General features: G+C 53.3%; 1 protein-coding gene and 1 long non-coding RNA gene across 7 annotated transcripts; one reads left to right on the top strand and one right to left on the bottom strand.

The window, feature by feature from the left end:
• Positions 1-5,811: 5,811 nt before the first annotated feature.
• Positions 5,812-9,042, bottom strand: LOC117084163. Its single transcript, XR_004437330.1, has 5 exons — positions 8,698-9,042; positions 8,162-8,444; positions 6,942-7,076; positions 6,695-6,779; positions 5,812-6,338 (listed from the first exon to the last, which is right to left on the bottom strand). It is a non-coding gene; the product is annotated as an uncharacterized LOC117084163 (long non-coding RNA).
• AMOTL2 (angiomotin like 2) lies at positions 8,285-27,652 on the top strand. Of its 6 annotated transcripts, none has more exons than XM_033212634.1 (10): positions 8,285-8,397; positions 12,024-12,818; positions 15,717-16,023; positions 17,098-17,242; positions 17,634-17,726; positions 21,697-21,992; positions 23,116-23,423; positions 24,023-24,243; positions 24,812-24,988; positions 25,763-27,652. In XM_033212634.1, exons 1-10 carry the CDS (start codon positions 8,285-8,287, stop codon positions 25,819-25,821), a joined length of 2,514 nt encoding a protein of 837 aa, XP_033068525.1. In that variant the 3' UTR covers positions 25,822-27,652. The 6 variants fall into 6 exon arrangements, with proteins under 6 accessions (XP_033068525.1, XP_033068520.1, XP_033068523.1 ...); XM_033212629.1 differs by lacking the exon at positions 8,285-8,397 and adding an exon at positions 8,981-9,233 and having other exon boundaries at positions 24,809-24,988; XM_033212632.1 differs by lacking the exon at positions 8,285-8,397 and adding an exon at positions 8,981-9,233.
• The last annotated feature ends 233 nt before the right edge of the window (positions 27,653-27,885 follow it).

Here is a 27,885-nt window from a genome sequence, read left to right on the forward strand (position 1 = left end):
TCAGTGGGAAAAAGAAAGAGGAAGCTAACCCGAGGAGTGAATACCTACACCCTGGCTCCACCCCAAACTCCGCCTGCTGGAAGGCAAGAGATGAAAGAAAAAGCCAAACCCTTCGGCGAAAGAAGGCAGGAGAGGAGAAGCAGGAGAGGGATGGCAACAAAATTCTGGAAAGGGGAAAGCAGAAAAACGAGATTCTTTCCTTTCTCCCTGCTGAACGTTTAGGGAAGAATCTCCAACAAGCTTAGGAGGCACCAGACACCTCTATGAAGTGGGCCAGGGTGAGATCCAGAACAGGGCTGTGAGTAAGAACCTGAAGAAGGGGAGCACGCTCCAAGATCCTCTCCCTCACTTCATGAAGGGAAGATCAACCCCTTACTCCGTATCCCTCCTCGCTGCCAAATTGGAGAGTTATCATCTGGAAAGCCTAAAGGCAGGGATGGCAGTGGTGGGGTCCTGGTCACGCTTATTCCTTCCAACCCCCTTTATTGCCCCCTCCTCACTCTGCTTCATCTGCCAGCCTCCAGGCAGGAGACTTGCAGAATTCTTCACTGGAAATCTTGCTGGCCCAAGGGAAATGACCTACATATTCTGCTACTTCGGGGTCCCCAATATTAGGGCCAGAATCCTATCCCACCCTTTTTCTGTGAAACCCTCCAAGAATCCAGCTCTGCTCCCACACAGGGCTTCCATCAGCTGCTAACTGCCTCATTCTTAAATAGGATCAGACAGCCAAGAATCAAAGTCATTTGAGGAAAGCCTTAACTACAAAAAAACAGAAACCAAAACAAACAAACAGAACAAAATGAACTTTAAGGAAACAGAGAAATGTGAAGATCGGAATAAGAAAATAATTTTCATTATAATTACTACCCCCAGAGGGATAAGAGAAGATAATTAACTCATGAAACAAGAAGATGATGTTATAAAAAAGAACCCTGGACAAGAAACAGCTCTTGAAAATTAAAAATGACAGCAAAAAGATAGAAGGGTTAAAATTAAAAAGGGAAGAAATTTCCCAGAAAAGAAAAGATAATAGGAAAAAAATTAAAAGTTGGAGAATCATTTGGGGAGGTCTAATATCCAAATAATTGAAGTTCCAAAAGAGAGAACAGATAAATTGGAGAAAAGTAACAACTAAATCATCTGAGAAAATTTCCCAGAGCTTAGGGACATGAGATGCCAGATTGAAGGGCTCACCAAAGACTCAGAATAAAGGATAAAAACATATCAAGGCACATTACTGGGAAACTTCAGAACATCAGGCATGCAGAGAAAATCCTGTGAGCTTCCAGAGAAAGAGAAAACAGTTTATATCCAGAGATCATCGGTCAGAAGTACGTTATTTTTCTCAATAGCAACACCAAAAGCAAGAAGACAATGAGGCAACTCTTTCAAAATACAGAGGGAGAATTCTTTGTCACGTAGAATTTTATACCCAGGCAACTATCAACAGTGTATGAGGGTAGAATAAAGCCACTTTGAGACACAAGTGGTTTTTTAAACATTTGCCTCTTGCAGATCCATTCTCAGAAAGCAACTAGACAAGTAAACCCAGAAAGAGGGAGAAAAAGAACCCAGGAAATGTGGGACTATACAGAAGAGAATTGAGAGGAAGGGCCACAGGGAAGATGGAGGGCGATCTGAGGATGAAAGCTGTTTGGTAGGACCAGAGAGTGTATCATCCCAATTCTCCAGGTGGGATGCCACAAGAGGTAGACCTGATACAACACCAGTGGGTCTACGTTCATTGAGGGAAACTTAGAGTTATGTGTGTCGATTTTGGCGCATTTTTTTTTTTTTTGAGACGGAGTCTTGCTCTGTCGCCCAGGCTGGAGTGCAGTGGCCGGATCTCAGCTCACTGCAAACTCCGCCTCCCGGGTTCACGCCATTCTCCTGCCTCAGCCTCCGGAGTAGCTGGGACTACAGGCGCCCGCCACCTCGCCCGGCTAGTTTTTTGTGTTTTTAGTAGAGACGGGGTTTCACCGTGTTAGCCAGGATGGTCTCGATCTCCTGACCTCGTGATCCGCCCGTCTCGGCCTCCCAAAGTGCTGGGATTACAGGCTTGAGCCACCGCGCCCGGCCTGATTTTGGCGCATCTTAATGCTAAATATGTAGAACACCAAGCAGATGAAAAATGAGGCCAAGTTTAACTTCAATCAAGACAAAAGTTGTATAAGAAAGAAAATTTAATCACAGCACAGTATATGATTCTGTTCTTAACAATGTTTACATAGTCACAATAATATAAACATTGGATAGTAATTTAACCAAAAATGCTGTGTAGCCATGTCAAGAGGATGAAGGAAAGATGTGTGTGTGGTGTACAATCCTAATCTTCTATAGTAGGAATGAGGTAGATAGCACCTAAAGCAGAAACATACTAAGAGAAGAAAAATAAGAATATTCTATAGAAATTCAAATGTAAACATAGAACATCTTAAAAAGTTTAGGCCAGGGCATGGTGTCTCACACCTGTAATCCCAGCTCTTTGGTAGGTCGAGGTGGGCAGATCACCTGAGGTCAGGAGTTCGAGACCAGCCTGGCCAACGTGGCAAAACCCCATCTCTACCAAAAATACAAGGATTAGCCAGGTGCGGTGGTAGGCACCTGTAATCCCAGCTACTTGGGAGGCTGAGGCAGGAGAATCGCTTGAACCCAGGAGGCAGAGGTTGCAGTGAGCTGAGATCCGGCCATTACACTCCAGCTTGGGTAACAGAGTGAGACTCCATCTCAAAAAATAATAATAATAAAAATAAAATTTTAAAAATGTTTAGGCCGGGCGCGGTGGCTCAAGCCTGTAATCCCAGCACTTTGGGAGGCCGAGACGGGCGGATCACGAGGTCAGGAGATCGAGACCATCCTGGCTAACACGGTGAAACCCCGTCTCTACTAAAAATACAAAAAAACTAGCCGGGCGAGCCTGTAGTCCCAGCTACTCCGGAGGCTGAGGCAGGAGAATGGTGTAAACCTGGGAGGCGGAGCTTGCAGTGAGCTGAGATCTGGCCACTGCACTCCAGCCCGGGCGACAGAGCAAGACTCCGTCTCAAAAAAAAAAAAAAAAAAAAAAATGTTTAAAGCAATTGTCTCTTTGGAATGGAATTTGGTTGGGGGGGAGAGTAAAACAGGGGATTACTTTCTTACATTGTAGAACTATTTGATTTTTTCCCCTTTTTCTTTTGAGGTATACTTAATATATAATAAACTCACCTATTTAAAATGCACAGTTTAGGCCAGGCGCGGTGGCTCAAAAAACTAGCCGGGCGAGGTGGCGGGCGCCTGTAGTCCCAGCTACTCGGGAGGCTGAGGCAGGAGAATGGCGTAAACCCGGTGTTTGGATGAACGGAGGCAAGATGGTGCACTTCCGGGTTCTTCATCCCCGCCAACTTTTCCCGCGCGGGCGAAAATGCAGCCGGCGACCCGGGAAGGTGCAGACCAACTAGGCATGCGCCAGGTGATGTCAATCGGAAGAGACCAAGATTTACCTGGTCGCACCTGTGGAACGCCCCCTGACACGCCCGTGCCCCGCCTATTGCCCTCCCACTCCTAGAAAAGCCGCTCCGGAGGGACTCCATGCGCGGCCTTCTCACAGCCCCACTCCTGTCGGGATGTCAGGACTGTGGGAACTCCGTCCGAGAGCCCCACCGGGGGACTCTGTTGGCCTTCTTTGCCGGAGGCCGACAGACCTCTTCCCCACACCTTAGGTGACCAAAATAAACTTGCAGTTTTGCTCCTACACTTGCCTAGTCGCTGGTTCTTTTGTGCCCGCTCTGGTGGTCTTAGAAAAACAAATCACCCGGGAGGTGGAGCTTGCAGTGAGCTGAGATCTGGCCACTGCACTCCAGTCTGAGTGACAGAGTGAGACTCCGTCTCAAAAATAAAATAAAATAAAATAAAATGCACAGTTTGATTGGTAAGTTTTGTCATATGTACACCACAGTCAAGAGAGTAAACATGAGGCCGAGACGGGCGGATCACGAGGTCAGGAGATCGAGACCATCCTGGCTAACATGGTGAAACCCCGTCTCTACTAAAAATACAAAAAAAAACTAGCCGGGCGAGGTGGCGGGCGCCTGTAGTCCCAGCTACTCGGGAGGCTGAGGCAGAAGAATGGCGTAAACCCGGGAGGCGGAGCTTGCAGTGAGCTGAGATCTGGCCACTGCACTCCAGTACGGGCGATAGAGTGAGACTCCGCCTCAAAAAAAAAAAGAGAGTAAACATATCCAGCACCCTCCACTCAAGTTTCCATGTGCCTTTGTAGTCCTCCTTCCCTCCAGGATTACTCCTAGGGAGGGACATATGGATGACTGGAGATCAATAGTCATCCAAGAATGGTTCAACAGTTCCTGCCACTGTTTTAGTGAACCAGGGGGTCTGTGCTTCTAGTGCATGTTCTCCAGATGCCAGCCTGGGGAAAACACCTCACTGTTCAATTTGGCCTTCAGCACTCAGCTTGAGAAATACCTCCTCCAGGAAGCCCATCATGACTACCTCCCTGTGCCCATGCTCCCTTCCTTCAAGGTGTAACTCTCCACTTTGTAGTGTACTTGTTTCTTTTTCCCCTGCACCCCATGGGCATTCCCAGCCCTGCAAGAATGAAAGCCCCCTTTGACTCATAGGGGCTGGCTCAGAGCAGGTGCGCAGGAAATATTTGTTGATTGAAGGTATAAAATACATGATGGAATAGATATATGGAAGGGTGAACGGGTGAGTGAATGCAAGGTGTTTTCCCACGTCAATGATATGAGGCTGTTTACATTAAAGACGGTATCTCTTTAAAGACCACGTGAAAGCCCAGCAGAGGCTGAAATGGGAGGAAAGTGCCGAAACACAACTGGAGCCATGAGTCCATTCTTGGAGAGGTCTGAGAGACACCTGTCCCGGGATGAAATCCTGTCCCAAACATCCCTTCCTCTCCCCCTACTCTCACCCCCAACCTCAGACCCAAGACCCACCTAGGGAGCCCTGGGCTGAGCTGACCCCAGCAACTGGAGATGTGACTCACTAGGGGGCACTCTTCCATCACACCGGCCCTGCAGCAGCAGGCACAAACCCTGCCCTAGGCCCTTTCCTGCAAACTCAGGGGCCTCTTCACATTCCCTGCTGCCTCTTGCCAAGAGCAGAGGATCTTTCCAGGCAGCAATGGCACATCCACAATATCAGTATTCACTCAGTATGAGGTAGCTTTGCAGAAAAGGCAGGTGCCTGGGGTTACACTGATATTTCAAAATGGTCTTTCTTTATTCACCCACCAGAATGTGCCCATTCTTAGATCCTCACCCCATTCCTTCCCAGTCTGATGGCTACCCACACAAAAATAAACTCAAGTGTGTGATCCTGCATTTCATCCAAGTATTTGCCAATATCCAGACAAGTCTTCCATGCAGGACTGGAAATTGTGAAGGCTCTGGGCAGTTACACACCCTAGAAAAAGGGGAGGAAATGGGAGCATGGTTCAGAGCTCCCTGCCCATTGTGTAACCTCACCATTCACAGGAATCCTCTTAGCCTTGGGCCGGCAGGGGCACCAGAAAGAAGCAAAGGGCCACAGAGGAAAGCCAGGGGCTCAAGGAATGCATGCAGTTTGGAAAGGCAGGGCTTCTTCTTCCTTTTTTTTTTTTTGAAACGGAGTCTTGCCTGTCACCCAGGCAGGAATGCAATGGCGCTATCTGAACTCACTGTAACCTCTGCCTCCTGGGTTCAAGCTATTCTCCTGCCTCAGCCTCCCGAGCTGGGATTACAGGCATCCACCGCCATGCCTGGCTAATTTTTGTATTTTTAGTAGAAACAGGGTTTTGCCATGTCAGCCAGGCTGGTTTCGAACTCCTGACCTCAGGTGAGCCATCCGCCTTGGCCTCCCAAAGTGCTGTGGTTACAGGCGTGAGCCACCGTGCCTGGCCGCTTCTTCATTTTTTAGGACAACATTCTCTTACCCAAACCATTGTGGGGCCTAAATTCACAAATGCTCCAACTCTGGAGGATTTAACCCCTAAAGACACAGACTCCGTGAGGCCCTTTGTGCTTAATGGAGATTCCAGACCTGAAGTATGAGAGTGAAAGACAGAGGGGGCAGCAGTGGAAGGAGAAGACTTGGGGGAGAAAACCTAGAGGGAGTGATGAAGGGAGGGGTGGAGAAGGGAGTGAAGGGGGGACAGGGGTTTGCAGGAGGACAAAGAGAAGAAAGCCCTCCACTTGGGTCTTCTGCTCTTGGAACTGGAGCACTAGAACTTCCATCCTAATGTTCAGATTCTTCCTATGAATTTGCTTCATGCTCCAGTGAGGCTTTGTGCTCCAGTAGGCTTCTTGTTCCCATAAGCTGTCAGAGGGAGTGTCCAGAGGAAGCTGGAAAAGTGAATTTCACAACTAACAGTCATCCTTTGATCTTGCCACCTGCACCCTGGAGCTCTCCTCCACTAAGCAACCATTTGGGAAGTAAGGGGAACATTTCCTTCCCAGCTGTATGAGAGGAGGCCACTAGGGTCCCAACAAGAGCTCACTTTCATAGTCTCGTTGGGTGCAGTGGGATGCAGCTGCAGGGCCGGACTGAGGCCATAAACCAGGCACAGACCCAGACCCGGGCTAAGGAGAGGCGATGGTGTGGATGCCTGAATCCCTTGCTAAGCCCTGTACACACCTATGATATAGCCACACCCCAAGGAGCTACACTTCCCAGAGCAAAGGCCTCCAGCCTGGCTTACTCTGAGAATTAGGTCACCTCCGCATCTTTCCTGGGTAGGATTCCTGACCCAGTCAGCCACATTGTCACCTGGGAAGAATCATAACCTGCAGGAGGAAGAGAGGAGGTAAAGGAGAAAGGGACAAAGTAGACTGAGACAAAAGTGGAAGAAGAAAGCACTGGCTCACTAAGAGAGCCTCTCTCCCCTCTGCTGTAAGCGAAGATTCGTAGGCAAGCAGGCTGGCCCGCCCAGTGTCCCCTGTGCATACCTGCCTCTGGCACATCTCAACAGTGGTCACCTTCTCAACCAACCACCCTGCAGAGCTGGGATGGCCACCAGCTTAGGCAGTTTCCACGGAGCCTCCCAGCAGCCCGTGCCTGAGAGATCGTGCCCTCCGTTCTTTCTGCAGAGAGAAAGGGAAAGGAAAAATAAAAGTACATGTACATTTCTCATTTAGGTTTTGGGATCCCTCTCCCGCTTCTATCCCTTTGGGGACAGAAATTAGCAATCATGGGTGCCTGTGTGGCTCCGCAGCAGGCTTGTCGGCTCCAAGGTGCACCTCCTTCACTCTAGCTGCCTTGAACTGATGCCTTTCTGCAATCATCTCAAGACTATTTGTCAAACATTTTGTCAGGCATCCTCCCAAATGCCTGAAAGACAGGACTGTACCATGCCGTCTTTCCCCCAATTTTACAGTCCCAGAGTGCACATGTCCACAACCACTCCCCTGCCTCCACCAGTTATACTGTCCATAAGGTAAGGCCACTCAGAGACCTCTTTCCTTTCACTTCGAAAATTCCTACCTACAGTGGTATACTGATCACAGCTTCTCTTTGTAAGGGGATCCTTGGAAAGCCAAATATCCCTTAGCTTGGCACAAATGATCCATTTGCTCAATCATCTCAGATTCAATCACTATTTGAAACACAGTATTTAGCTTCCAAGTAAAACACAAACACGCACACACACACACTTTTTGTGAGTTTTATTAAAAATTAACAATGTCCCTGGCAATTAAGCTTGCAGAGTTTCCTTGTCCTTGGTTTCCTCCAGTGAATTTGGGACTTGCAAACTCCATGTTGAGGGGAGGACCTAGCCAGGGGTAGAAATCAGCCCTGACTCTCCCGGTGGACAGGGGCCCGACTGCCCCCACCTCACCCCAACTGACTTGTAGAGAGGTCTTGTGTGGTGGGGAACGGGGAGAGTGTGTCAGAGCAGGCTTTCTGAAGAAGGGGTTTCCACCCAGCAGAGGAAGTGTCCTGGGGGCAGAGGAGAGGATTTCACGCAGCAGCCACCAAAGTGGGTACAAGGGAAACCCCCTGGCTGGCAGGGGTGTAGGGGGAGGTAAAAAAGAGACTAAAACAAGGACGGGGCAGGTGAATAGAGGAGGGCTCCCAGCGTCTGCCCTGTCCATCTAGGGAGCCTGGATTCTGATAGCCAGGGAGGGGTTCTGAGAATAAGAAACCAAGCAGCCCCGTGGCTGATTACCTGGTTCTCGCTGTGTGTGACTCTGGACACGCTGCTTAAGCTCTCTGAGCCCTGGTGCCCTCATTTATAACACAGGAATGATAACAGAACTCCGTTGGAGGGTGCTTGGCAGGGCTGAATCGGATGACCGGGCGAAAAGCCAGCGGTGGCACACCTTGCGCTCTGCGTAAAGGGGCGCCTATTATCACCTTGGGGAAGAATTGGACAGAGCGCCTGACGACGGGTGATTCAGTTGGGTAGGTGGGTCAAATTGACCGGATTTTCCAACCCAGATTCACACTTCCTGTGGAGACAGGTCGTAAAAGAGCTGGCAAAGGTGTTTGTAAACAAAAGTGCAATTCAAAGGTTGCCGCTGGGGGTGAAAGCAGCGGGGGTTAGGGGAAAGAGGCTGGGTGGCTGGAAGCATTCACTTCGCCCGGGGCACTGTCCCAGCCCAGAGGATATGGATGTCTTTGCAGTCCCTCCTCCTTTCCCCCCCTCTCCCGGTACACACACACACACACACACACACAGCCGGAGCCCCCTCTCGCAGCAACCTCGGGACACGCGTGGTACAGCCCTTGCTGTCGTCCCGTCCATAGGTTTAGGGATGAAGGGTGAGAGCGGGTCGGCGACTGGGAGTGGAGGCGATAATGAGCCGAGTTGGATTAAATTGTCTTCAGCAGCTACCAAGGCAAAACAGGGGGGCAGGGGCGGACACAGCGCGGCGTGGAGGGGGCTGGGCGAGGAGGAACGGAGCTCGGGGGCCGGCCCGGCGCTCAGCCAGCAGCGCCGCCTCCCGGAGGAAGGCGGGGGCCGGGAGGAGGGAGCGGGAGGAGGCGGAGGGCGGAGGAGGGCGGCGCGCTGAGAGGTTATTTGTGGTTCGCTTTGATCCCGAGGGGGAACCTGAAACTCTCACATTCCTGGCATAGCAGCCGCCTCCGGCGCAGGCCGACCCAGGGGCTGCGCGCTGGGGCGCGAACAGCCAGAACGTCGGCGCCACGGCCGAGAACACATCTCCGCCGCCGAGCTGAGCCGGGCCGACCCGGAGGTTGTGGTGTCTGACTGCGCCGGGCACCCTCGGGCCGCAGCGGTAAGGAAGGCTGCTCCGCGCTAGGGAGAGCGCGCGAGGCCACAGAAACGTGCCCCAGCCAAAGCTGTAGTCTCGGCGCAACCCGGCCTTTTCCGGGAGTCGGAGCCCCGAGGATCGAGCGTCCTCGGGGCGCAGTGCGCCCTTTCGAGGCAGCCGCAGTGCTGGGCAAGGGCCGTTCCATCCCGGGAGCCCAGCGCCCTGGGCTTTGCGGGGCTCTAGAAGCGCGCGGGTCCCTTGGGGCTGGGGGAGAGGAGAGAGGGGAGAGGGCCGACTCCGGAGAGAACAGCGACGGTGTTTCGGGTTGCGGGTAGGCTGGGGTGGGGGTGGCGGGGGACAGGGATGGAGGCGCCGCTTGGAGCTCAAGTTGCAGGGTCCTGCGGGCTGATTTGGTTAGGTGGGGGTTACAGGTGCCTTTGCCCCCAACTAGTCCAAGAATTCCTCTTTGTCTTCCTTGGAAAATCCTCTCTGGAGCCACGAATTGGCTCTCACTTAGAAAGAATGCAGCCTGCTGTCCAGCCCGGTGACGTCAGCGTTAGAGTATTTGGAAAACAAAGAGGGCTCGAGAGGGAGGGAGGCGGACCCGCGATGCTTAAAGACCTCTCCGGGCCTCGGGCTACCCTCACCGGCTCGCCCCAGGCGTACCAGTGACCATCGGTGCTCCAGGTCTGCCGGGGCTCGTGGTGGGGCGGGAGCCCTGGCTGGGGTGCGAGAGTCTCCTAGCTTGGAGACTGTCACTTTGGTTCCTTAGGCGAGCGGCATCCCAGGCCAAGGCTGGAGACGCGCGCTGGCTTAGAAAGGCGGCCTTCAGAGAGCGCAGCGGGCGAGCGCAGCAGAGGGGCGCGGCCGGGGGCGCGGAAGAAGGTTTTAGTAAAGGCTCAGGCCTTTTGGTGTCTGAAAGGACGTGAATCTGAGGGGCTTGGCCGGGACAAATTCGCGATGAGAGGCCTTGGAGGTGTTCCTTGCTCCCAGTCCGGGCACACTATGGAGCGCCTGGAATCTGTCGGGAAGGCTCCGCGTTCCTTCCTGCCGCTCCCCTGCCTCTGTGGGAGTCGGACCAGAGAGTGATTATCTTAGGAAATGCCCGCAGATAAAACTCCAGGGCGAACTGAATCCCATGCGAATTGAATCCCATTTGCTTGCTTTGCCTCGGGTAGCTCCGGAGTCTTGCACATCTACCCCTCGTTGTGTGTGGGGGCGGGGGGGTGCATGACTGGGTGCCCTCCAGACTCATTCCCCCACTCCCCACCCCCGGGCAGCTGTAGTCCTGGGGTGGGGAGAAGGGAAGGATTGGGAATGACTGCTCTGCTAACATGCCATAGCCCAAACTGAAGCAGGACACTAGGGCTAGTTTAGTGGCAGAGGAGGGGCCACGTTCCTCCCACCCACCCCCCAATCGCTGCCCATGTACACAGGACCTGTGGCAGTGTGGATTCTGTTTAGTTTTCCCTGGAACCCAGTTTGGAGATTTGTGTTGGAGGAGGCGGTGGAAAGGAAGCTGGGTGAGAGAGGCAGGCAGCTTTCCAGTCCATGAGCCACTGGGAGCCCAGACTTAGAAGGGAAATCCTTTCTCTGATATTATCTCCGAGCACTTTAGGCTCACAGTCCCCTCTCCTCTGCCCCAGGTCTCTCAACCAACAACCTCCCCTTACTTCTCCAGTTGGCCCAAGTCAAGATGGGCTTCCTTGACACTGATGTCAAGAAAGATGCTGAGTGCCTGTCCCCTATGTGCTTAGAGGACCAGTGGGGGCTTTTCGAAGTAGTAAGTGTGTGTGTGTGTGTGTGTGTGTGTGTGTGTGTGTTGAGGAGGATAATATAAAATCAAATACATCATGCCATCCTTTCTTTTTCCTGGAGCTCTCTTGCAGTTACTGTCAGCACAAAGACTGACCCACTAACCTTAATGGGTGGCACCCTTTTGCCTCATCTCACAATACCATTGTCCTCTTGGAGCATTTTTATTCATCCCTTATTCACCAATTCAGGTGCAATTCCTCCTCCTTCCTGTTAACCTTGCGGAGTGACTGCCAAGGTCATCCCATGACAGGGAGCCCCAGATTCATTCTGTCAGCAGCCCTTGATGAAGCAGAGCCCAGGCCCATCCTCCAGGAGCTCTCTGATTCAGGGAGAGTAAAAAAAGTGGGCAGGGGTTCAGCGGGCTAGAGGGTGGTAGGTTGACTGTGCCGAGGCTGGGCTCTGGCATGCCTCAGTGTAGAGGGTCCTGGGGGCCTTTTGCCTAGGGCTTCTATTGGACTGCATGCATTCTTTATCACCTGCCAATAAACTGGGGCCCCATCCACCCCTAGACTGAATAGCTAAGTGGTTAGATCTGAACTAGGCCTGCCTTGGAATTGCCCATCAGGCTGTTTGATGTGTAGCTGGCTGTACGGGCGGTGGTTCCTGGTGGGTTATCTTCTGGTTTCCTGTTGTCTCTCTCCAGGAATAGTAAGTCACCATGAATGTTATCATAGTCATTGTTTACCAGGATTTTCACTGTACCAGGAGCTCACAGGCCACTGCCTGTTTTTATTCTCATCTCCATGAGTCAAGCAGAATTCTTTGCATTTTTCTGGTGGAGAAACTGAGGCTCAGAGGTTAGATAACTTGTCTTAATCAGTAGATAGCAGCACTGGTACTTGAATCCCAGCTTATGTGACCCGCCCCACCCCTGCTCTTCACTTTTATGCTTTCCACCAGAGTAATAATGGAAATCCTGGAAAACCTTATCCTTTCCCATGGACTCCCACTGATTGCTTTTCTCTCTCTCTGTCTCTCTGTCCCCCTCCCCGCCAGGTGCTCTGGGGCCAGGTGCCACCGGCCATTGTCCAGGCAGCTGTGTGCAAGCCAAAGAAGCATGAGGACACTGGAAGACTCCTCGGGGACAGTCCTGCACCGCCTCATCCAGGAGCAGCTGCGCTATGGCAACCTGACTGAGACACGCACGCTGCTAGCCATCCAGCAGCAGGCCCTGAGGGGTGGGGCTGGAACTGGGGGCACAGGGAGCCCCCAGGCCTCCCTGGAGATCCTGGCACCAGAGGACAGTCAGGTGCTGCAGCAAGCCACCAGGCAGGAGCCCCAGGGCCAGGAGCACCAGGGCGGTGAGAACCACCTGGCAGAGAACACCCTCTACCGGCTGTGCCCACAGCCCAGCAAGGGAGAGGAGCTGCCCACCTATGAGGAGGCCAAAGCCCACTCGCAGTACTATGCGGCCCAGCAGGTGGGGCCCCGGCCACATGCAGGAGACCGAGATCCCCGTGGGGCCCCCGGAGGCAGTCAGAGGCAGGATGAGGCCCTGCGGGAGCTGAGGCACGGGCACGTGCGCTCGCTGAGCGAACGGCTCCTGCAGTTGTCCCTGGAGAGGAACGGCGCCCGGGCCCCCAGCCACATGAGCTCCTCCCACAGCTTCCCACAGCTGGCCCGCAGCCAGCAGGGCCCCCCACTGAGGGGCCCCCCTGCTGAGGGCCCAGAGTCCCGAGGACCCCCACCTCAGTACCCTCACGTTGTACTAGCTCATGAGACCACCACTGCTGTCACTGACCCTCGGTACCGTGCCCGCGGCAGCCCGCACTTCCAGCACGCTGAAGTCAGGTAATTCTCCCCACCTTGGGCTTTCCAATTCCTGGGTTTCCTCCAGCACAGGCTCTCAGGGAGGAGAGCCTCAAGATCACAGCTTGTGTCAGAGCTGGCCAGATCCCCACCCCACCTCCAACCTTCCTGAGAAGGGACAGCTATTGCCTGGCAGAGAAGAGAGACGTAACTGAGGTGGCCTAAGAAGTTAGTGGCGTCCCTTGCCTTAGTTCAGAGATAGGCACTATTGTCTGCTGAGCTTTAGCATTCCAGTAACTACCGTCCCCAGAGGACACAAATCGCAACAGGCGGTTAAAGGTTAGATTTCAGAAATAACTTCCTAAAGGCAAGGTTGGGAATCATTGCCAAACTGTTTCCAAGTTAAGTAGGAAGAAGGTGGGACCTCCTTCTCTGGAGGTTTTTTAAGAAAATGTGAGCAACTTGCCTTCTATGATTATTGGGAGGCATTCCTAAATAGAGGCTGGAAAGGCCCGGTGGCCTCATTAGAGATGTCTCTGCATCTTACACCAGGGCAGGAGCTTCCCTGTCTCTCCTCTCCATTTCCTGCCGTATGCTCCCTGCATCTGCAGCCTGCAGTGGGACAGGATTCTGGGTCCAGGTGGGCCTCTGTTTGGGGAGGCTCAGAAGAGGCTGCTGGGTCAGGGCAGGGACTTAGAGTTTGAGTCTGAGTATGCTGGGAGGCCCTCGGGGGATGTGATTTGGTTTTCCTTTTCTAAGTGCTCTTTCTGGCTACCATGCAGAGCATGGTTTGTGAGGGGCCAAAATGGAAGCAGGAAGACTTGGGGGAGGCAAGAAGTCTAGAGAGTTTGGAGAAATGAGTGTTCCAAAAACAAGGCCCCACCTCAGGCTTCTCATCTGGTCCAGCATCTTTTCAGAGAAGCAGACAGAGCCATCACTGCTGCATCTCCCGCTGTGGGAGTCCAGGAAACCCCACCAAGGGACCCCAAGGATTTCAGACTCTTCCTCTGGTGGCCCAAGATCAAAGTCTGGTTCTCTTCATGCCTGCTGAGTTTTCCTTTAGTCACCCACTTTCCCACCGTCCGGCCTTTCCTTGCTCTCGAGAAATGTGTGACATGATGGGGTTGGTATGGCGGAACCAGAGGATGGAGCCTCTTGGTTTCTCTCCAGCCTCCACCCCGTCCAGACTCGCACCTTATCACCCTTCTCAGGGCTCGGTCAGGAAGAGTTTCGGAAGCTGAGTGGTGGTTTCTTCTTTTGGACCAGCCTTATTGAACTCTGTCAGGAAAAGATAGTAATCGTGGCAAGGAAGTAGACTGTTTGCAGGAGAACAAAAAGCCGGGGAGGGAGAGGACGAGGAGAAAGGAAAGCAAGTGTGAAGGGAAAGGAGTTGCTATTCTTTCTCAGAGCTAAGTCATCCCCAAAGAATGCCAGTTGTGTCTGCCTGGCCCAGTGCAGGGGGGAGCAAGTTCTTGAAGCAACCTTGAGAATGGCCATTTTAGCAGTGGAATGGAGAGTTTGAGCACTCCAGTGGGGACCCTCTTCCCAGCTCTTACTGGAAGCCCCACCTTAGGTAGTAGGAGAAATACATCTGCCCAATATCCCCTTTCGGATGATCCGATGAAGATTATTTGTTAGGAACTTGGGGCTAGACTCCTAGCCTAGGGTTCTGAGAAGAGCAGGGGGGCATAGGCTGTATGGAGGCAGAAGGCAGGAGCAGGCTGGGTGTGCATGAGTGCTGACATGACGCACCCAGAAGGGGAATTTGGGTTTTGCGGGGCTTCTGGGACTTGGAAGAATCTTTGTGAAACTGAGGCAGTTGTGACACTGGGAACCACAAGGTCCCAGAAAGGCTCTTGGACTCCCCATGCCTCTTGGCCTTTGCTCCTTCCCTCAATACGGAGCCCTGGGGGTGATGTTACACCAGTGCCAGAGGCCAATACAACATTGTCCCCAGAACTCAGCGACTGCAGTAGTCTAGAGGCAGCCCTCACTCCCAAGGAAACCCAGAGTTTGGGCCACCGTTATTCTCTGAACTGAGGGTAAACCAAGGTTCCTACTAGAAGAGATGGAGGATGGGCCACCACTACAGGAGCGCCTGCCACCCACCCAGCACCGGCCCCGCACTCTGCCAGGCCTTACATAGCATCATCCTCACAAACCCTGGCAAGGCTGGAGACCCTCATGACGCAACAGAGCAGTGCCCAGTCTGTGGGGCTGAGGCACTTGCCCAAGGTTAAACAGCTGGAGCAGGGATTTAAACCCCTATTTGTCAGACTCTAGAGCTTAGACTCTTACCCTGGCATCTGTCTCACTGTTCTAACCTTAACTGGAGTCTTCTAAAAATGATTCTGGGTGGGTGGGGGCTAGGGGGTAGCAGGACTTGAAATAGAAAGGAGAAAATGAGTGCCGCTTTGGCAGTCTTGAAACTGGCCACTCGTGTAATAGACATAAGGTTGCTGCTGGGGCCCAGCCACCAAGTTGTCCTGGGGCTTGGAAGGTTATATGCTCAGTCATGATTGACATGGCCTCCAGCCCCAAAAAGAACCTTCCATTGACTAGAAGTGTCAGGGTGCATTTTTCAGGATGACATATTTAAGCATTAGTTGCTTAGGAGGCCCAGGAGTGCTCAGGCTGATCCCCAAGGCCCCAGCCACTGTGAGGCGGGTATGAAACAAGCATCCTGACATGAATCCCCTCCAGCTCTGCTGTCTGACTCTTGAGAGCCTCAGGCAGAAACATTTGGAAAAGGCCTTCCCCACTGGTCCCTGCCTACCACTGGAGGGTTGAATAATTATCTGCAGCAATTTTAATAATATATTAGTTATGAATAATAACCATCTTCCCTGTATGCCTAGGAATGGGGCGACTCCGGGCTGCTCTGGGTGGGAGCCATAAGGGTCTGTGCTGTCTCTGAGCACCATCTCTTCTGTTCCCCAGGATCCTGCAGGCCCAGGTGCCGCCTGTGTTCCTCCAACAGCAGCAACAGTACCAGTACCTGCAGCAACCCCAGGAGCACCCCCCTCCCCCACATCCAGCTGCTCTTGGCCATGGCCCCCTGAGCTCCCTCAACCCACCTGCTGTGGAGGGGCCAGTGAGTGCCCAGGCCTCCTCAGCCACCTCGGGCAGTGCCCACCTGGCCCAGATGGAGGCTGTGCTGAGGGAGAATGCCAGGCTGCAGAGGGACAATGAGCGGCTGCAGAGGGAGCTGGAGAGCTCTGCAGAGAAGGCCGGCCGTATTGAGAAGGTAGGCCCTGCCGGGGCTTCAGAAGGGCAGACCAGAAAGAGACCCCGAGGGGCTACTGGGGAGTGGGTAGTCCAAGGAGAGGCAGAGGAGCCTGAAGACTGTTTGGCTTGATTTCCCCCATCCCTCTGTTCTCCACCTCCCTCACCCCTCATGCACCCTCCTGAGCTGACTCCAGACAGCTGGGGAACAGCCGAGAGGCTGGCAGAGCAGGCCTGGAGCATGAGCAGTTGCTGGCCAGTGGTGATTAGAAAGAGCCCATTCACCAGCTCCTTGCACACTCGCACCCTTGCCCTGCACACACCCCCTCTCATGGACACCTCCCACAGAGAGCCCTTTGTGTCCCCCACACAACAGCAAGTCTGTTCCAGGCCAGCCCTGGCGAAAAAGAAAACTTCTCCTCTTGGAAAGACTTGTTGGAATCACAGGCCAGCTAAGAGCACGTGCGGAACCTGCCAGCAGCCAAGTGGGAGGAGCAGCCGGGGCCCAGCTGGCCCTCTGGGTGGACGGTGATGCCTGGGGGACCAGGCAGAGGTGGCTCAGGCTTAGACCTGGTGCCTGCTTCTTTAGTGAAGGGTTACCAGTTTTCTGCTGAGGCTCAGTTTTAGCAGATGGCCTCAGGCCTCCCTTGACTGTCCTGTGGTGTCCAAGTTAGGTCAAACCACCCCAACATGGCTGGAGTCTTTTGGTGCCCACTTCTGGCCAACCGTACTCAGTTTCTTGCTGGAAGTCAGCCAAACGTAGAATGTTTCTTTCTGGACATTGGGCACAGGGAAGCTGTGTTTAGTCACCCTGCAGGCAGCTACTTCCAAAGTACTTGGCCCTAGGTTCACTCAGCATCTGGTCCTTGGGGCAGCTGATGGACCGTTGCTTGCTGGTCCCAGCAGTCCAGTCTACTTTTGGAGGCTACAAGCTTCTGATCATCCCACCATAGTCATCCCACCAAAACCTGGAGGTTTTGCTCCTGCTTGGTGTCCTCTCATCTGTCACCTTTTCTGATGGAGAGTAGTGGGTCAGCCTGGAATCACTCCCTAGGAGCTCTCACCTTCCTTCAGCTCTGCTGTCTGCCTCTTGCAGCTGGAAAGCGAAATCCAGCGGCTCTCTGAGGCCCATGAGAGCCTGACCAGAGCCTCCTCCAAGCGTGAGGCCCTGGAGAAGACCATGAGGAACAAGATGGACAGTGAAATGAGGAGGCTGCAAGACTTCAACCGGGATCTTAGAGGTGAGAGCCAGTCACACAGGTGGAGGTTGGAGAGCCTCTGCAAAGGGCTTACTTCCTCTGTTCTAGAGAAAAATTGGGAATCTGTTACCTGCTAAAAGTGCAGATGAACTCAGAGAGCCAGGCTGAGACTCCTCGGGAGCTGCCCTGATAGAGAGACACTTGTCTCTATGTACTGCGTCTCGGATCCCCTCAGGGAGCTCCCATTGTGTGGCCCAGATGATGGCTTCTGACAGAGGAGGCTGCCTCCCATCAGGCCCTGAGCTGAGCCGGGGTTTCCTTATGGCCCATCCCTAATGTGGAGGATGCAGCCCTGTCTTGATAGGATGTCAGGAAAAATCCCAAGCTGGCAGCTTCACCTGACACTAAAACATCTTTCCTTCCCTTGAAACAGAGAGATTGGAATCTGCAAACCGCCGCCTGGCAAGCAAGACACAGGAGGCCCAGGCCGGCAGTCAGGACATGGTGGCCAAGCTGCTTGCTCAGAGTGAGTAGGGGCCTCACCAAGAATCCTGGCCTGTGTGCAGGCAATGGGACTGCTGCACACCCTCTGGACCAGGAAGATTGGCCTTCCCCCTTGCAAAGCAGTACTTTAGGAGCAGGTTTACTGCCTACTGTGTGCCCAGCACTAGACTGGATCTGGAGATAGTGGGGAGAAGTGGCTTCCAAAGAAGAATAGGATCTAGTTGTGTATCTATTAAGAAGATCATTTGACACTAGAGGGAAAGCCAGGTAGCAGTGATTTGCTGAGCTTCGGTGCTGACCATCAGTGCAGTGCACTGGGCAGTGCGGGAGGCAAGGTAACGCTGAACACAGGTGAGGTGAAGGAGAAGGAAAGGTCATCTGAGAGCTTCCCAGGGAGTTCCAGGCAGCAGAAAGGTCAGGAGTGTGCAACGGGAATGTGAGAGGCAGAGGGCACGATGGAACTGGGCCATAGCAAGCCAAGTGGAGGCACTTGAGACAGCCAAAAATGGGATCCTAGACCTTAACCAACAGATGCATTCTAAAGGAGGCGGTCTAAGCATCTTTGAAGAATGGGCAAGTTCATTGACTAGTCCATTCATTAATTAGCAGATGTGTTTTGAGCATCTGGCAGATGTTCAGGAGAGAATGGGAGCAGGCCCAGGAAGGTACCATGGCAGGGAGGTCAGGAGAGAAGTGGTGAGCTTAAGAAAGGAGCAGGTTTCCACAGATTCAAAAGAACAAGGGGGGTGGTCCTAGAAACTGGTGATTAGGAGCCCCAGTGGCCTGAGAGAGACGCTCCGTGGGGATGGCAGGGGTGGAGAGCCAGCCAGAGGTGAAGGAGTTATTGGGCGGTTCAAGAGGTACATGGGGTGGGTGGCAAAGGGAACCCTGAGCTCAGCAGCAGGAGGCTCTAGCAATCAGAAGAGACTAACAACAGTTATTTATTGAGCTCCTACTAGGAGCTTTACTGCCGTTCAGGGTGTTTGCAGAGAAGTGGAATGGGAGTGGTTGGTAGCTGGGTAAACGTGGCTTTGGGGCTTCACAGGAACTCTACTATGAATTGGCACAAACAGTAGTGTGGGGTGCAGAAATGGAGGAGCAGCTTGAGGACTTAGCTCTGGCTGGCAGCACCCCTATCTTCCTTCAAAGAGGGTTCAAAGACTAGGGCAGGGAATGGGGGAACATAGCCCTGAAGGAATTGACAGGGTGGGGCAGGAGGTAGGCTGGTCTCTACTGGCTGGGTGGGGTGAGGTGGCAGCGACTTAAGGTCTCTGGGAAGGAGTCAAAGGGAATGAGGGAGAAAGGGGATGGGGCAGCCCTGGGGTTTCCCTGAGGAGTCTGGGGAGGAGAAGCTGCAAGGGCAAAGCAGATGAGGGTGCCTGTGGAGGAAGGCGGACTTTTAGGGCCTGGCTCTGCCAGAGAAAGGAAGCCATGGGGCGGGTTTCTGGGAGCTTGCTAGGGGGTGAGAAGAGGGGGGCCGGCTGGGAGGCGTTTCCGCTCCCCGGGGAGCGAGTGAGCGCCGGGCTGTTCTTGGCTCCTCGCTGGAGCCATTAATCTCGCAGCCGCGGGTGACCTGGATGCCTGGCATTCCAGAGCCGCGAGCTGTTCCGCTCCCGGCCCGCCCCCCGCCGCTCCCTCCCGTGCGCGCTGCCTGGTGCCCTTCGCCCGGCTTTAGGAGGAGGGAGGGTGAGCACAAAGGGAGCCTGGAACGTGGAGGTGGGGCCTTGCTCGCTGCCCAAGGCGCATCCCGGTCCCCTCGGCGCCTCGCCTGCCTTCCCGCCCGCCTCCGCTGGCCTCCGGGCGTCCTCTTCCCATCGGCACCCGGGCCACTTATTTCTTACTGGGGGGCTCACCTTCCCGAGATCCCGCAGGCCCAGGGCTTTATCAGGGTCTTGTTGGGAGGGGATGGCCAGAGCCCAAAGCCTCCCAGCCCCCACCAGGGCCTTAGAGGTTGGACAAAGCTGCAGGAAGCCTCTGGAAACAGAAGGCTGGGTCCGCTGGCCCCTCCTCCCCTAGGGTTGAGGAAACCCAAGCAGCTCTTCCTTGCTCCGTAGTAGCTATTGCAAAGGCAGAAAAGATGCGTCTGATTGACCTCCCTTTTATCTGGGGTCAGTCAACACTAGGAAAGTGTGGCCATTATCATCAATGTCATCTGCTTTTCCTCCTAGGCAAGCCACGCAGTCCCCCAGCACTGCCTTTCTGGCCCCTCTAGGGCAGCCGTTCCCCCTGTGGATCTGGCCTTGAGGCCTGAAGCCGGCCTGTTAGCTCCACCCCCTTGAGAATGTTTCTCCTCTCCCTGCGCCTCAGATTCTCCAGCTATAAGATGAGACAGAGTCCTTCCCCACAGAGTCATGCTAAGGCTGAAATGAGATGCAGGCCCTGGGCAAATTGTGAATGCACAGGTGGAGTAGGGGAGCGTCCTCCCTGCCTGAGTCCAAACCTGGCTGCTCCTCCACCCCACTCAATGGATGTCAAGCCAGCGAAGTATGAACACATACGTTTCAATATTATTGGACTTCCCCTTATTTTCCTCCATGCCACAGAATGATACCGTCCTGGGCTCAGCCTTCAAAAATCCAAAATGAGCCAAGAGCTAACCTGAGTTGCCTCTGTGTCCTCCTTGCCCTGCCCCGGGGTCCTGAGTAAATGAATCCTCCCTTCCACATGCCAAGGTCTGAAGCCTTCACTCTTCTGTTGCAGAACTTGTACTGTCCTATATGATAGGTACTTAGCTACATGTGGCCCAAGAATTGAAGTTAATGAGAATAAATAAAATTTAAAATTCAGTTCTTCCATCTTACTGGCCACATTTCCAGTCCTCAGTAGCACGTGTGTCTAGTAGCCACTGCATTGGAGGGTGCAGTATAGAACAGTTCCACTCTGGCAGAAAATTCCACTGAATCAGAATGCTGTTCTAGAGACAGTGCCTTTAGGTTCATTAGCAGGGGCCCACAGCCCTGCCTGCCTCCTGCTCTCCAGCAAGGAAGGCAGCTGATCCACTCCTCAGGGGGCAGCCTGGGACTCTCAAGGGGCAGGTGCCTGGGAGGTGGATTTAAGGCTAGAGCATGAGATGGAGGGCTCTGTGGTCTGGTTTGGGCCTTTCCTGGCCATGCTGAGAGGGCCTCTGAGCAGAGTTTCTTTGGGTAATTAACAAAATGATACAAAAGTCAGGATAGCTGGACCCTTACACACTATCTTTGGGCCATAGTCATTTTCATTGTGCTGCAGACTTTGCATTTCTTCCTGAGCCTGGTTGCTCACATCTCAGTGGTCTTTTCAGACCATGGAGGGAAATGTAGCCCTCAATGGACCTCTCGGCCTGGGTCTGCAGAAGGAGCCCCAGAGCTCTGGGTGGCCTGTAAGTACAAACGCCTCACCATGTAGCCAGAGGCAGCCTGGGCCTTTGTAGTATGGCCAGCTGGGGTTTCCATTTGGCAGCACCATTCACCTCCTATGTTCCTCCCCTGTAAGTCGGGGATCCCAAATCCTACCTGGAGGGGCTGGAGGATTCGTGGAATAAGATGTGTAAGTGCCTGGTGTGTGGACAGCAGATGGTGGTTCTGTTTCCTCTTCCTTCATTCTCCCACTTGAAGGAGGACCATGTCACAGCCCACCTGAGCCACTGTTTTCTCATCTGTACATAGGCATCACAGTTCCTACCTCAGCAGTCTCTAGCCGTCACAAGGTTCAAGGAATACTGTGGATGTGTTTTAGACATGGTAGCCCCTGGCACAAGTGGATGGTGTTTGAGGCTGTCCCATGGCAGTATGTCCCAGTAGAAAGTCAGGGTAGCCCAGTTGTTTACTCCTGACTTAAACCTGAGCCTCGGTTTCTTCTTCCATGAAACAGGCTTAATAGTGGTACCTTATTCGTGTTACTGTTGAGAGAATGAGAAGCAACTGTGCTCATCCAGTGGTCAGCACAGAGCCCAGGAGACAATGGGGCCAGCCAGTGTGGTCACTGTCACTGATCAAACCTCTCTCTCCCTACAGGCTACGAGCAGCAGCAGGAGCAAGAGAAGCTGGAGCGAGAGATGGCACTGCTGCGCGGTGCCATCGAGGACCAGCGGCGGCGTGCCGAGCTGCTGGAGCAGGCTCTGGGCAACGCGCAGGGCCGGGCGGCTCGAGCCGAAGAGGAGCTGCGTAAGAAGCAGGCCTATGTGGAGAAAGTGGAGCGGCTGCAGCAGGCACTTGGGCAGCTGCAGGCAGCCTGTGAGAAGCGGGAGCAGCTGGAGCTGCGTCTGAGGACTCGTCTGGAGCAGGAACTCAAGGCCCTGCGTGCACAGCAGGTGAGCTGAGAAAACCTGTGCAGGTGTCCAGGCTAGGGCAGCATCTGAGGATGTCAGCTTCCCTTCCTCCTTGGGGACTGTAGGTTTGGAGGCTGGGGCCGAGGCCCCAGGAGCCCCTACTTAGATCTAGGCTGCAGGCCCCTTGCAGGGCAGCAAGGATGATTGCTCTCTGCTCCACCTTTGCTGCGTGCGCCCTTCCACTCGTCGTCTTAGCAGAGGCCCTGCCACCTGGCCCACATCCAGCCTCAGGGGACTCCTGTCCTCAGCAGCAGCAGGGTATATTGTCCTTGACCTCTAGAGAAAGTAAGTTAGGAACCTGGATACAGAAGGCCCTCGAGCTTTTATTTTTATTTTTATTTTTTTTGAGATGGAATCTCACTCTGTTGCCCAGGCTGGAGTGCAGTGGCGCAATCTCCGCTCACTGCAACCTCCGCCTCCCAGGTTCAAGCGATTCTCCTGCCTCAACCTCCTGAGTAGCTGGGACTACAGGCACGTGCCACCACGCCCAGCTAATTTTTGTATTTTTAGTAGAGATGGGGTTTCACCATATTGACCAGGCTGGTCTCGAACCCCTGACCTCATATCATCCACCAGCCTTGGCCTCCCAAAGTGCTGGGATTACAGGCATGAGCCACTGCGCCCAGCCACCAGCCAGCTTTTATATGCCTCCCCGAGATTGGGAGGAAAGATGGTTGCCCTGATCCATAGTGCTTAACCTCACTTTGGACTTCTGTGTAAACAACTCTTGGTGTTTACAAACCAAATAGTTATTTCTCTACTCCCAAACCTACCCTTGCAACAGTTAGCATGACTGAACCCCCAGTTTGCCCAGTTCTGTTCTAATTTACACCAATTTTCCCAGTATAACTATTGATAGCACCCCCTTTGCCAGTTTGGGGGATTATTTGTTTGGTCTCTATGCCCTTGGCCATAGGATTCAGGGCAGGGGTATGGGGACCTGTGCTGTACCCCCATTTCGGTAGAGGGAGGATGGGGAAATGTATGCTGTGTATGGCTGAACACGCATATGTACGAGTGACAGTCCTTGTGTGGAGGTGAAGACCAGTGGCTGCCGCACCCCAACCTCCACCCTTGACCACGGTCTCCACTCCTTGCTCTGCAGAGACAGGCAAGCGCCCCAGGTGGTGGCAGTGGCAGTGGTGGGTCCCCAGAGCTCAGCGCCCTGCGGCTGTCAGAACAACTGCGAGAGAAGGAGGAGCAGATCCTGGCGCTGGAGGCCGACATGACCAAGTGGGAACAGAAGTATTTGGAGGAACGTGCCATGAGGCAGTTTGCCATGGATGCGGCTGCCACGGCTGCTGCCCAACGTGACACCACTCTCATCCGACACTCCCCGCAGCCCTCGCCCAGCAGCAGCTTCAATGAGGGTCTGCTCACTGGTGGCCACAGGCACCAGGAGATGGAAAGCAGGTTCGGCATTGCAGGCCAGGCACCTGAGGTTTGGGAGTCGGGTGGCAATGTCCAGTCACTGCCCTGCCCTTGATCCCTGATAAACAAGCCGCTTTCCCCACACAGCTCAGCAGTCCCTCCTGCTTCTGAGCTGAACCTGCATGCTTGGCACACCAGGCACTGTAAACTTGCATTTGCCTAGAAATACCGAGTCCTTGGTCTACCCAGGAGACTCTTACTGTGGAGGTGTTGGGTGCCGTTTAGGGCTTGGGCCCTGCCTCCCCTCTCAGGGTGCTGCCCTCCAGGGTGAGGGCTGTGCCGCCGCTGTCATCTGATGACTCTGGAACCCACCCTTGATGGCCTGCCTTTCCTGGTGTGGGAAGGGCCCAGGGCCTTATGCACTGGTGATTTTCAGAGCCTGGGCTCTAAGAGCATCAAATGCCAGAGCTGTGGTACCATTTTCAAGCCCCCTCTAGGTCCCTGATACAAGCACAGAAGGATCCAGCCTGGCAGGGTTAGGGGAGTGGGGGTGCTTTTCCTCTAACTCCTGTGAGGCGGGAAGGGTGGAGGCTGCTGGATCTATGGGTCTGACAGTGTGGGCATGGCCTCTCACCCCTCAGGTTAAAGGTGCTCCATGCCCAGATCCTGGAGAAGGATGCAGTGATCAAGGTCCTTCAGCAGCGCTCCAGGAGAGACCCCGGCAAGGCCACCCAGGGCTCCCTACGGCCTGCTAAGTCAGTGCCATCTGTCTTCGTGGCTGCAGCAGCAGGAACCCAGGGCTGGCAAGGGCTCTCTTCTAATGAGCGACAAGCAGCAGACGCCCCTGCTCGGCTGACTACAGGTAAGAGGAGGCTGCTGTTGGGATAGATTGAGAGGTAGTTTCTCCTGGGCCTGAACACAGATTGCCAGACCTTTCCTCCCAGAACTGAGGCTCATAGGAGCCAGGGCTTCCTGATTGTCTCCCAGGGGAGCTGGCTTATTCTCTGCATCTAGTGACTCTACAGCCCATGGCTCTCCTGCCGGTGTGAAGAGGGGTACTTAGTCCCCATCGCCATAAATTCTATCATGCTTCAGCCCCAGCCACTGAACTGAGAAAAATAGAGCTTCCTGTGCAGATGCACCTTCTGTGCAAGCCCTCTCCACTCTTCCTTCTAAGCAGATGCCACGGAAACTCTAGAAGATTTAATCTACAAAGAAGGGTCCCAACACCCGAAAACATTTGGAAACCAATCCAATCTGGTAGTTATTCCGATTTTAAAATAGGAGCATTTTTAGTCTTAAAGTTCTTGCAGATCAAGAGCAGCTCACTCCACCTTGACTCCCCGGCACGGACAGTTAACTTACAGTGTCCTTCACCAGGGCCACATCTTACAGGCATGGCAATAACCATCCACCTACCTTCCCAGCAGACAGGGCACCCACAGAGGAGCCAGTGGTCACATCTCCCCCTGCTGCCCATGCCAAACACGGAAGCAGAGATGGGAGCACCCAGACTGACGGCCCCCCAGACAGCACCTCCACCTGCCTGCCACCGGAGCCTGACAGCCTTCTGGGGTGCAGCAGTAGCCAGAGAGCAGCCTCTCTGGGTAAGTCCTCCTGACCCCACTTCTGTGCTAGGCAGGGCCAGGGGAGCACTGGGGTGTGAACTGGAACACCAAAGCCTTATCTTCCCAGCCCCCTCCGGGTCATTGCCTGCACTCCATGGGGAGCCCTGCATAGCCAGAGGTGAGCAGCATGCCTGGCCCACCTCACTGTGAACATGAGGGGTGGCTGGTTGCATGAACAGGGGAATTGGAAACCCTGATTAGAGGCAGATCCAGAATTCAGAAAGAAAGCAACCAGATGGGAGGCACTTTAGCTCCTCTTTCATGGTCTTCCCTACATAGTTAATTTCCAATTTGATTATCCAAGAGAATGGAGCTTGCAAGTCATGCCGATGGCACTCTGGAAGCCTGTTGAGAGTCCGGGAAAGAGAAATCTGAGAAGATGCCATTTCTTTTTCCAATCCCCTTTCACATTGGCCTTTGCATATTTGCCTGTGCCTCATGATCTCAGAAAACCACAGGCATGAAAAGAATGCTGCAGCCTCCCTCCCTCAGGGCTCTCCATTGCTCTGTCTAAGCCCTCCAACCAGTTCAAAGTTAGAAACAAATGCATCTTACACATCAGAGGTTGGTGGGCTGGGCTGAGCACTGAGAGGGTGCAGAGCAATGTGCTTGGTTGGCCAAGTTCTGGGAACCTGGGCAGCAGAGGTGGGAAAAGTTGGTGAAGAAAGATCGTTGTATTTAAAATGTGCCAGGATTTTAAAAGCAATCTAGTAACACTCATTGGCATGTGCCCGTGTTCTTGTCTCTCTCCAGACTCTGTAGCTACATCCAGAGTCCAGGACTTGTCAGACATGGTGGAGATACTGATCTGAAGGAGGTGGTGCTTCAGGACTCTGAGCCATTCTCTCCCCTCCTCTGCCCTGTGCCACTCTCAGCCATTTCAGCAGCCTGTCAGCCGCTACTCTGTCCCTTTCCCCAGCCAGACGCTCACTCCTATTGACCATCTGGTCCCAGGAGCTCAGGAGGAGGACCCCAGGGGAGAGGAGAGCTGTGAGAGCACCAGCGCCCGCAGAAGACTCTGCTTCTTAGCCCACATTCCTCCTGGCCTTATGGAGAATGAGGAGTCAGCCTTGACTTGTTGCCCAAGGCCTGCTACTGGGGTAACAACTGACAGCTCAGAAAGGAGCTGAGCTCCCTCTGCCCTGCCAGTTGTCAGTCAGGCAGGGAGGGAGGGGCTGTGTTGGTTGGGGGACTAATTTCCAAGGACGGCTGCCCGTGGACACCAGGTGGACTGGTTCACTAATTAAGTCAGCCATATTGTTCTCTGGCTAAGTTTGGTTCCAGCCAACCTCATCTGCTCTTCAGTTCCTCACTGCCTTCCTGGGATACTAAGACTTGAATCTTTTGGGGACTATTAAGGGTGTTAGTCTTGGAGAAGCCACAGCCTCACCTTCTCACTTGCTGTGGGTTAGGGACCATTAAGTGGACTGGGAGACAGTGTGCAGTTTGTATATAATTCCCTTTCTTGTGGAACAGAAGACTGAGGCCTGCAGGTTCTGATGTGTCTCCATGGGCTGTGCTCCCCTCTTCCTACTGTCACAGTTCCTGAAACTTCTGACTGGCCTCCCAGTTATGCCTCCTCCTCAAGTTCCTGGCCCGTGGATGTTAAAGCTGCTTGATTCCCAGGATCTCGGCTGCCTTTTCCTCCATCTTGAGCCCTATAAATGCCCACGGGACCCCCACCACCAGCCTCTTGAAGTGGCTCCACAGCTCCTGTCCCTGGGACATCCTGTCAGTTTGGTCATAAACCCTGAGCCAGATGAAATGAGCCACCTTGAACAGACATCTGCCATGCCCCCAGGTGGGCTTCAGTGGCCCTCCCCAGTACCAGTTCTCTCTGAGAAACTGGAGATGTTGTCTTGTTCGCGTAAGTGTCTTTGTTCCCACCTGGAGGGTTTGGGAGAGGAGCAAAGCGGTTGAAAACTAGTTAATGAGCTACCAGAATCAAATAGTCATCTGAATGGAGCCCCCATCACAAAACAGTGCCCAGGAGGCTGGCTCCTCAAGCTACCCATGCCCAGTGCCCTGAAGCAGGACCAGATGCTTTGGAATTGGGGTGCAACACCCACATGGCAGCCTGCTAGCAGCAGTGACTCCGACTTCTGGTCCTAGAGAATCCCTCACTTCAGCCCCAGGAGCTATTGGTGGGTTTTAGCAGTTTTGTCTTTACTGTTTTTAGTTCTCCTTGATTCTTTGTGTTCTTCCTTTATCGTTTTTAGGTTTAGTATGTGTTGTTTTATTTCCATGGTTCCTCAAGTTTCCTTTTTAAACATTTGCATTTGCTGGACAATTGCATATTTTTTTAAAATTCCCCTACCCCCATTTAAAGCTGAAAAATACATTTGGTTCATGTGCATTGTTTACAAAGAAAAAAGAAAAAAGAGAAAAAAAGGCAAAAAATATCGTGAAAGAAAAAAAAACGACTTAATATATTTTGGATTAATATTTGGTATTTCTTTTAAAGTATTTTTTGTGCTGTGAACGTTTTCTGCCAAAGACCATGATGTGTGTCTGTATGTTTAAGTTATCGTAAATATTTAAAATGTAAACATGGCTGTTTTGTTATGCCACCCTGTACCAGGATTGCTGCCGCATTCCACCGGGTATAACAGTATTTTAATTAAAAAAAATAATTAAAAGTGATGTCTTTGCACAGGTGAGACTTTGCACTGAGGGAAGGGAAAGGGTGAGGATTTTGGGGGGCCACCCAAGTCATAGTCCAGTCTCTTCAAGGACCCAAAATAGAATCTAGGAATTTTGTGAAGCTGCATTAAGGGCACAGTTGGAATGAGGATGTGGTTGGCATTTTTCCCCTTTCATAGGTAACATTTCTTGCAGACTGGGAGGGGAAGGAGGGCCTGGCAGATGGCAGCCTC

This window comes from Trachypithecus francoisi, unplaced genomic scaffold (assembly GCF_009764315.1).
Source record: "Trachypithecus francoisi isolate TF-2019V2 unplaced genomic scaffold, Tfra_2.0 Lachesis_group0, whole genome shotgun sequence".
NCBI classification, from domain to species: Eukaryota; Metazoa; Chordata; class Mammalia; order Primates; family Cercopithecidae; genus Trachypithecus; species Trachypithecus francoisi.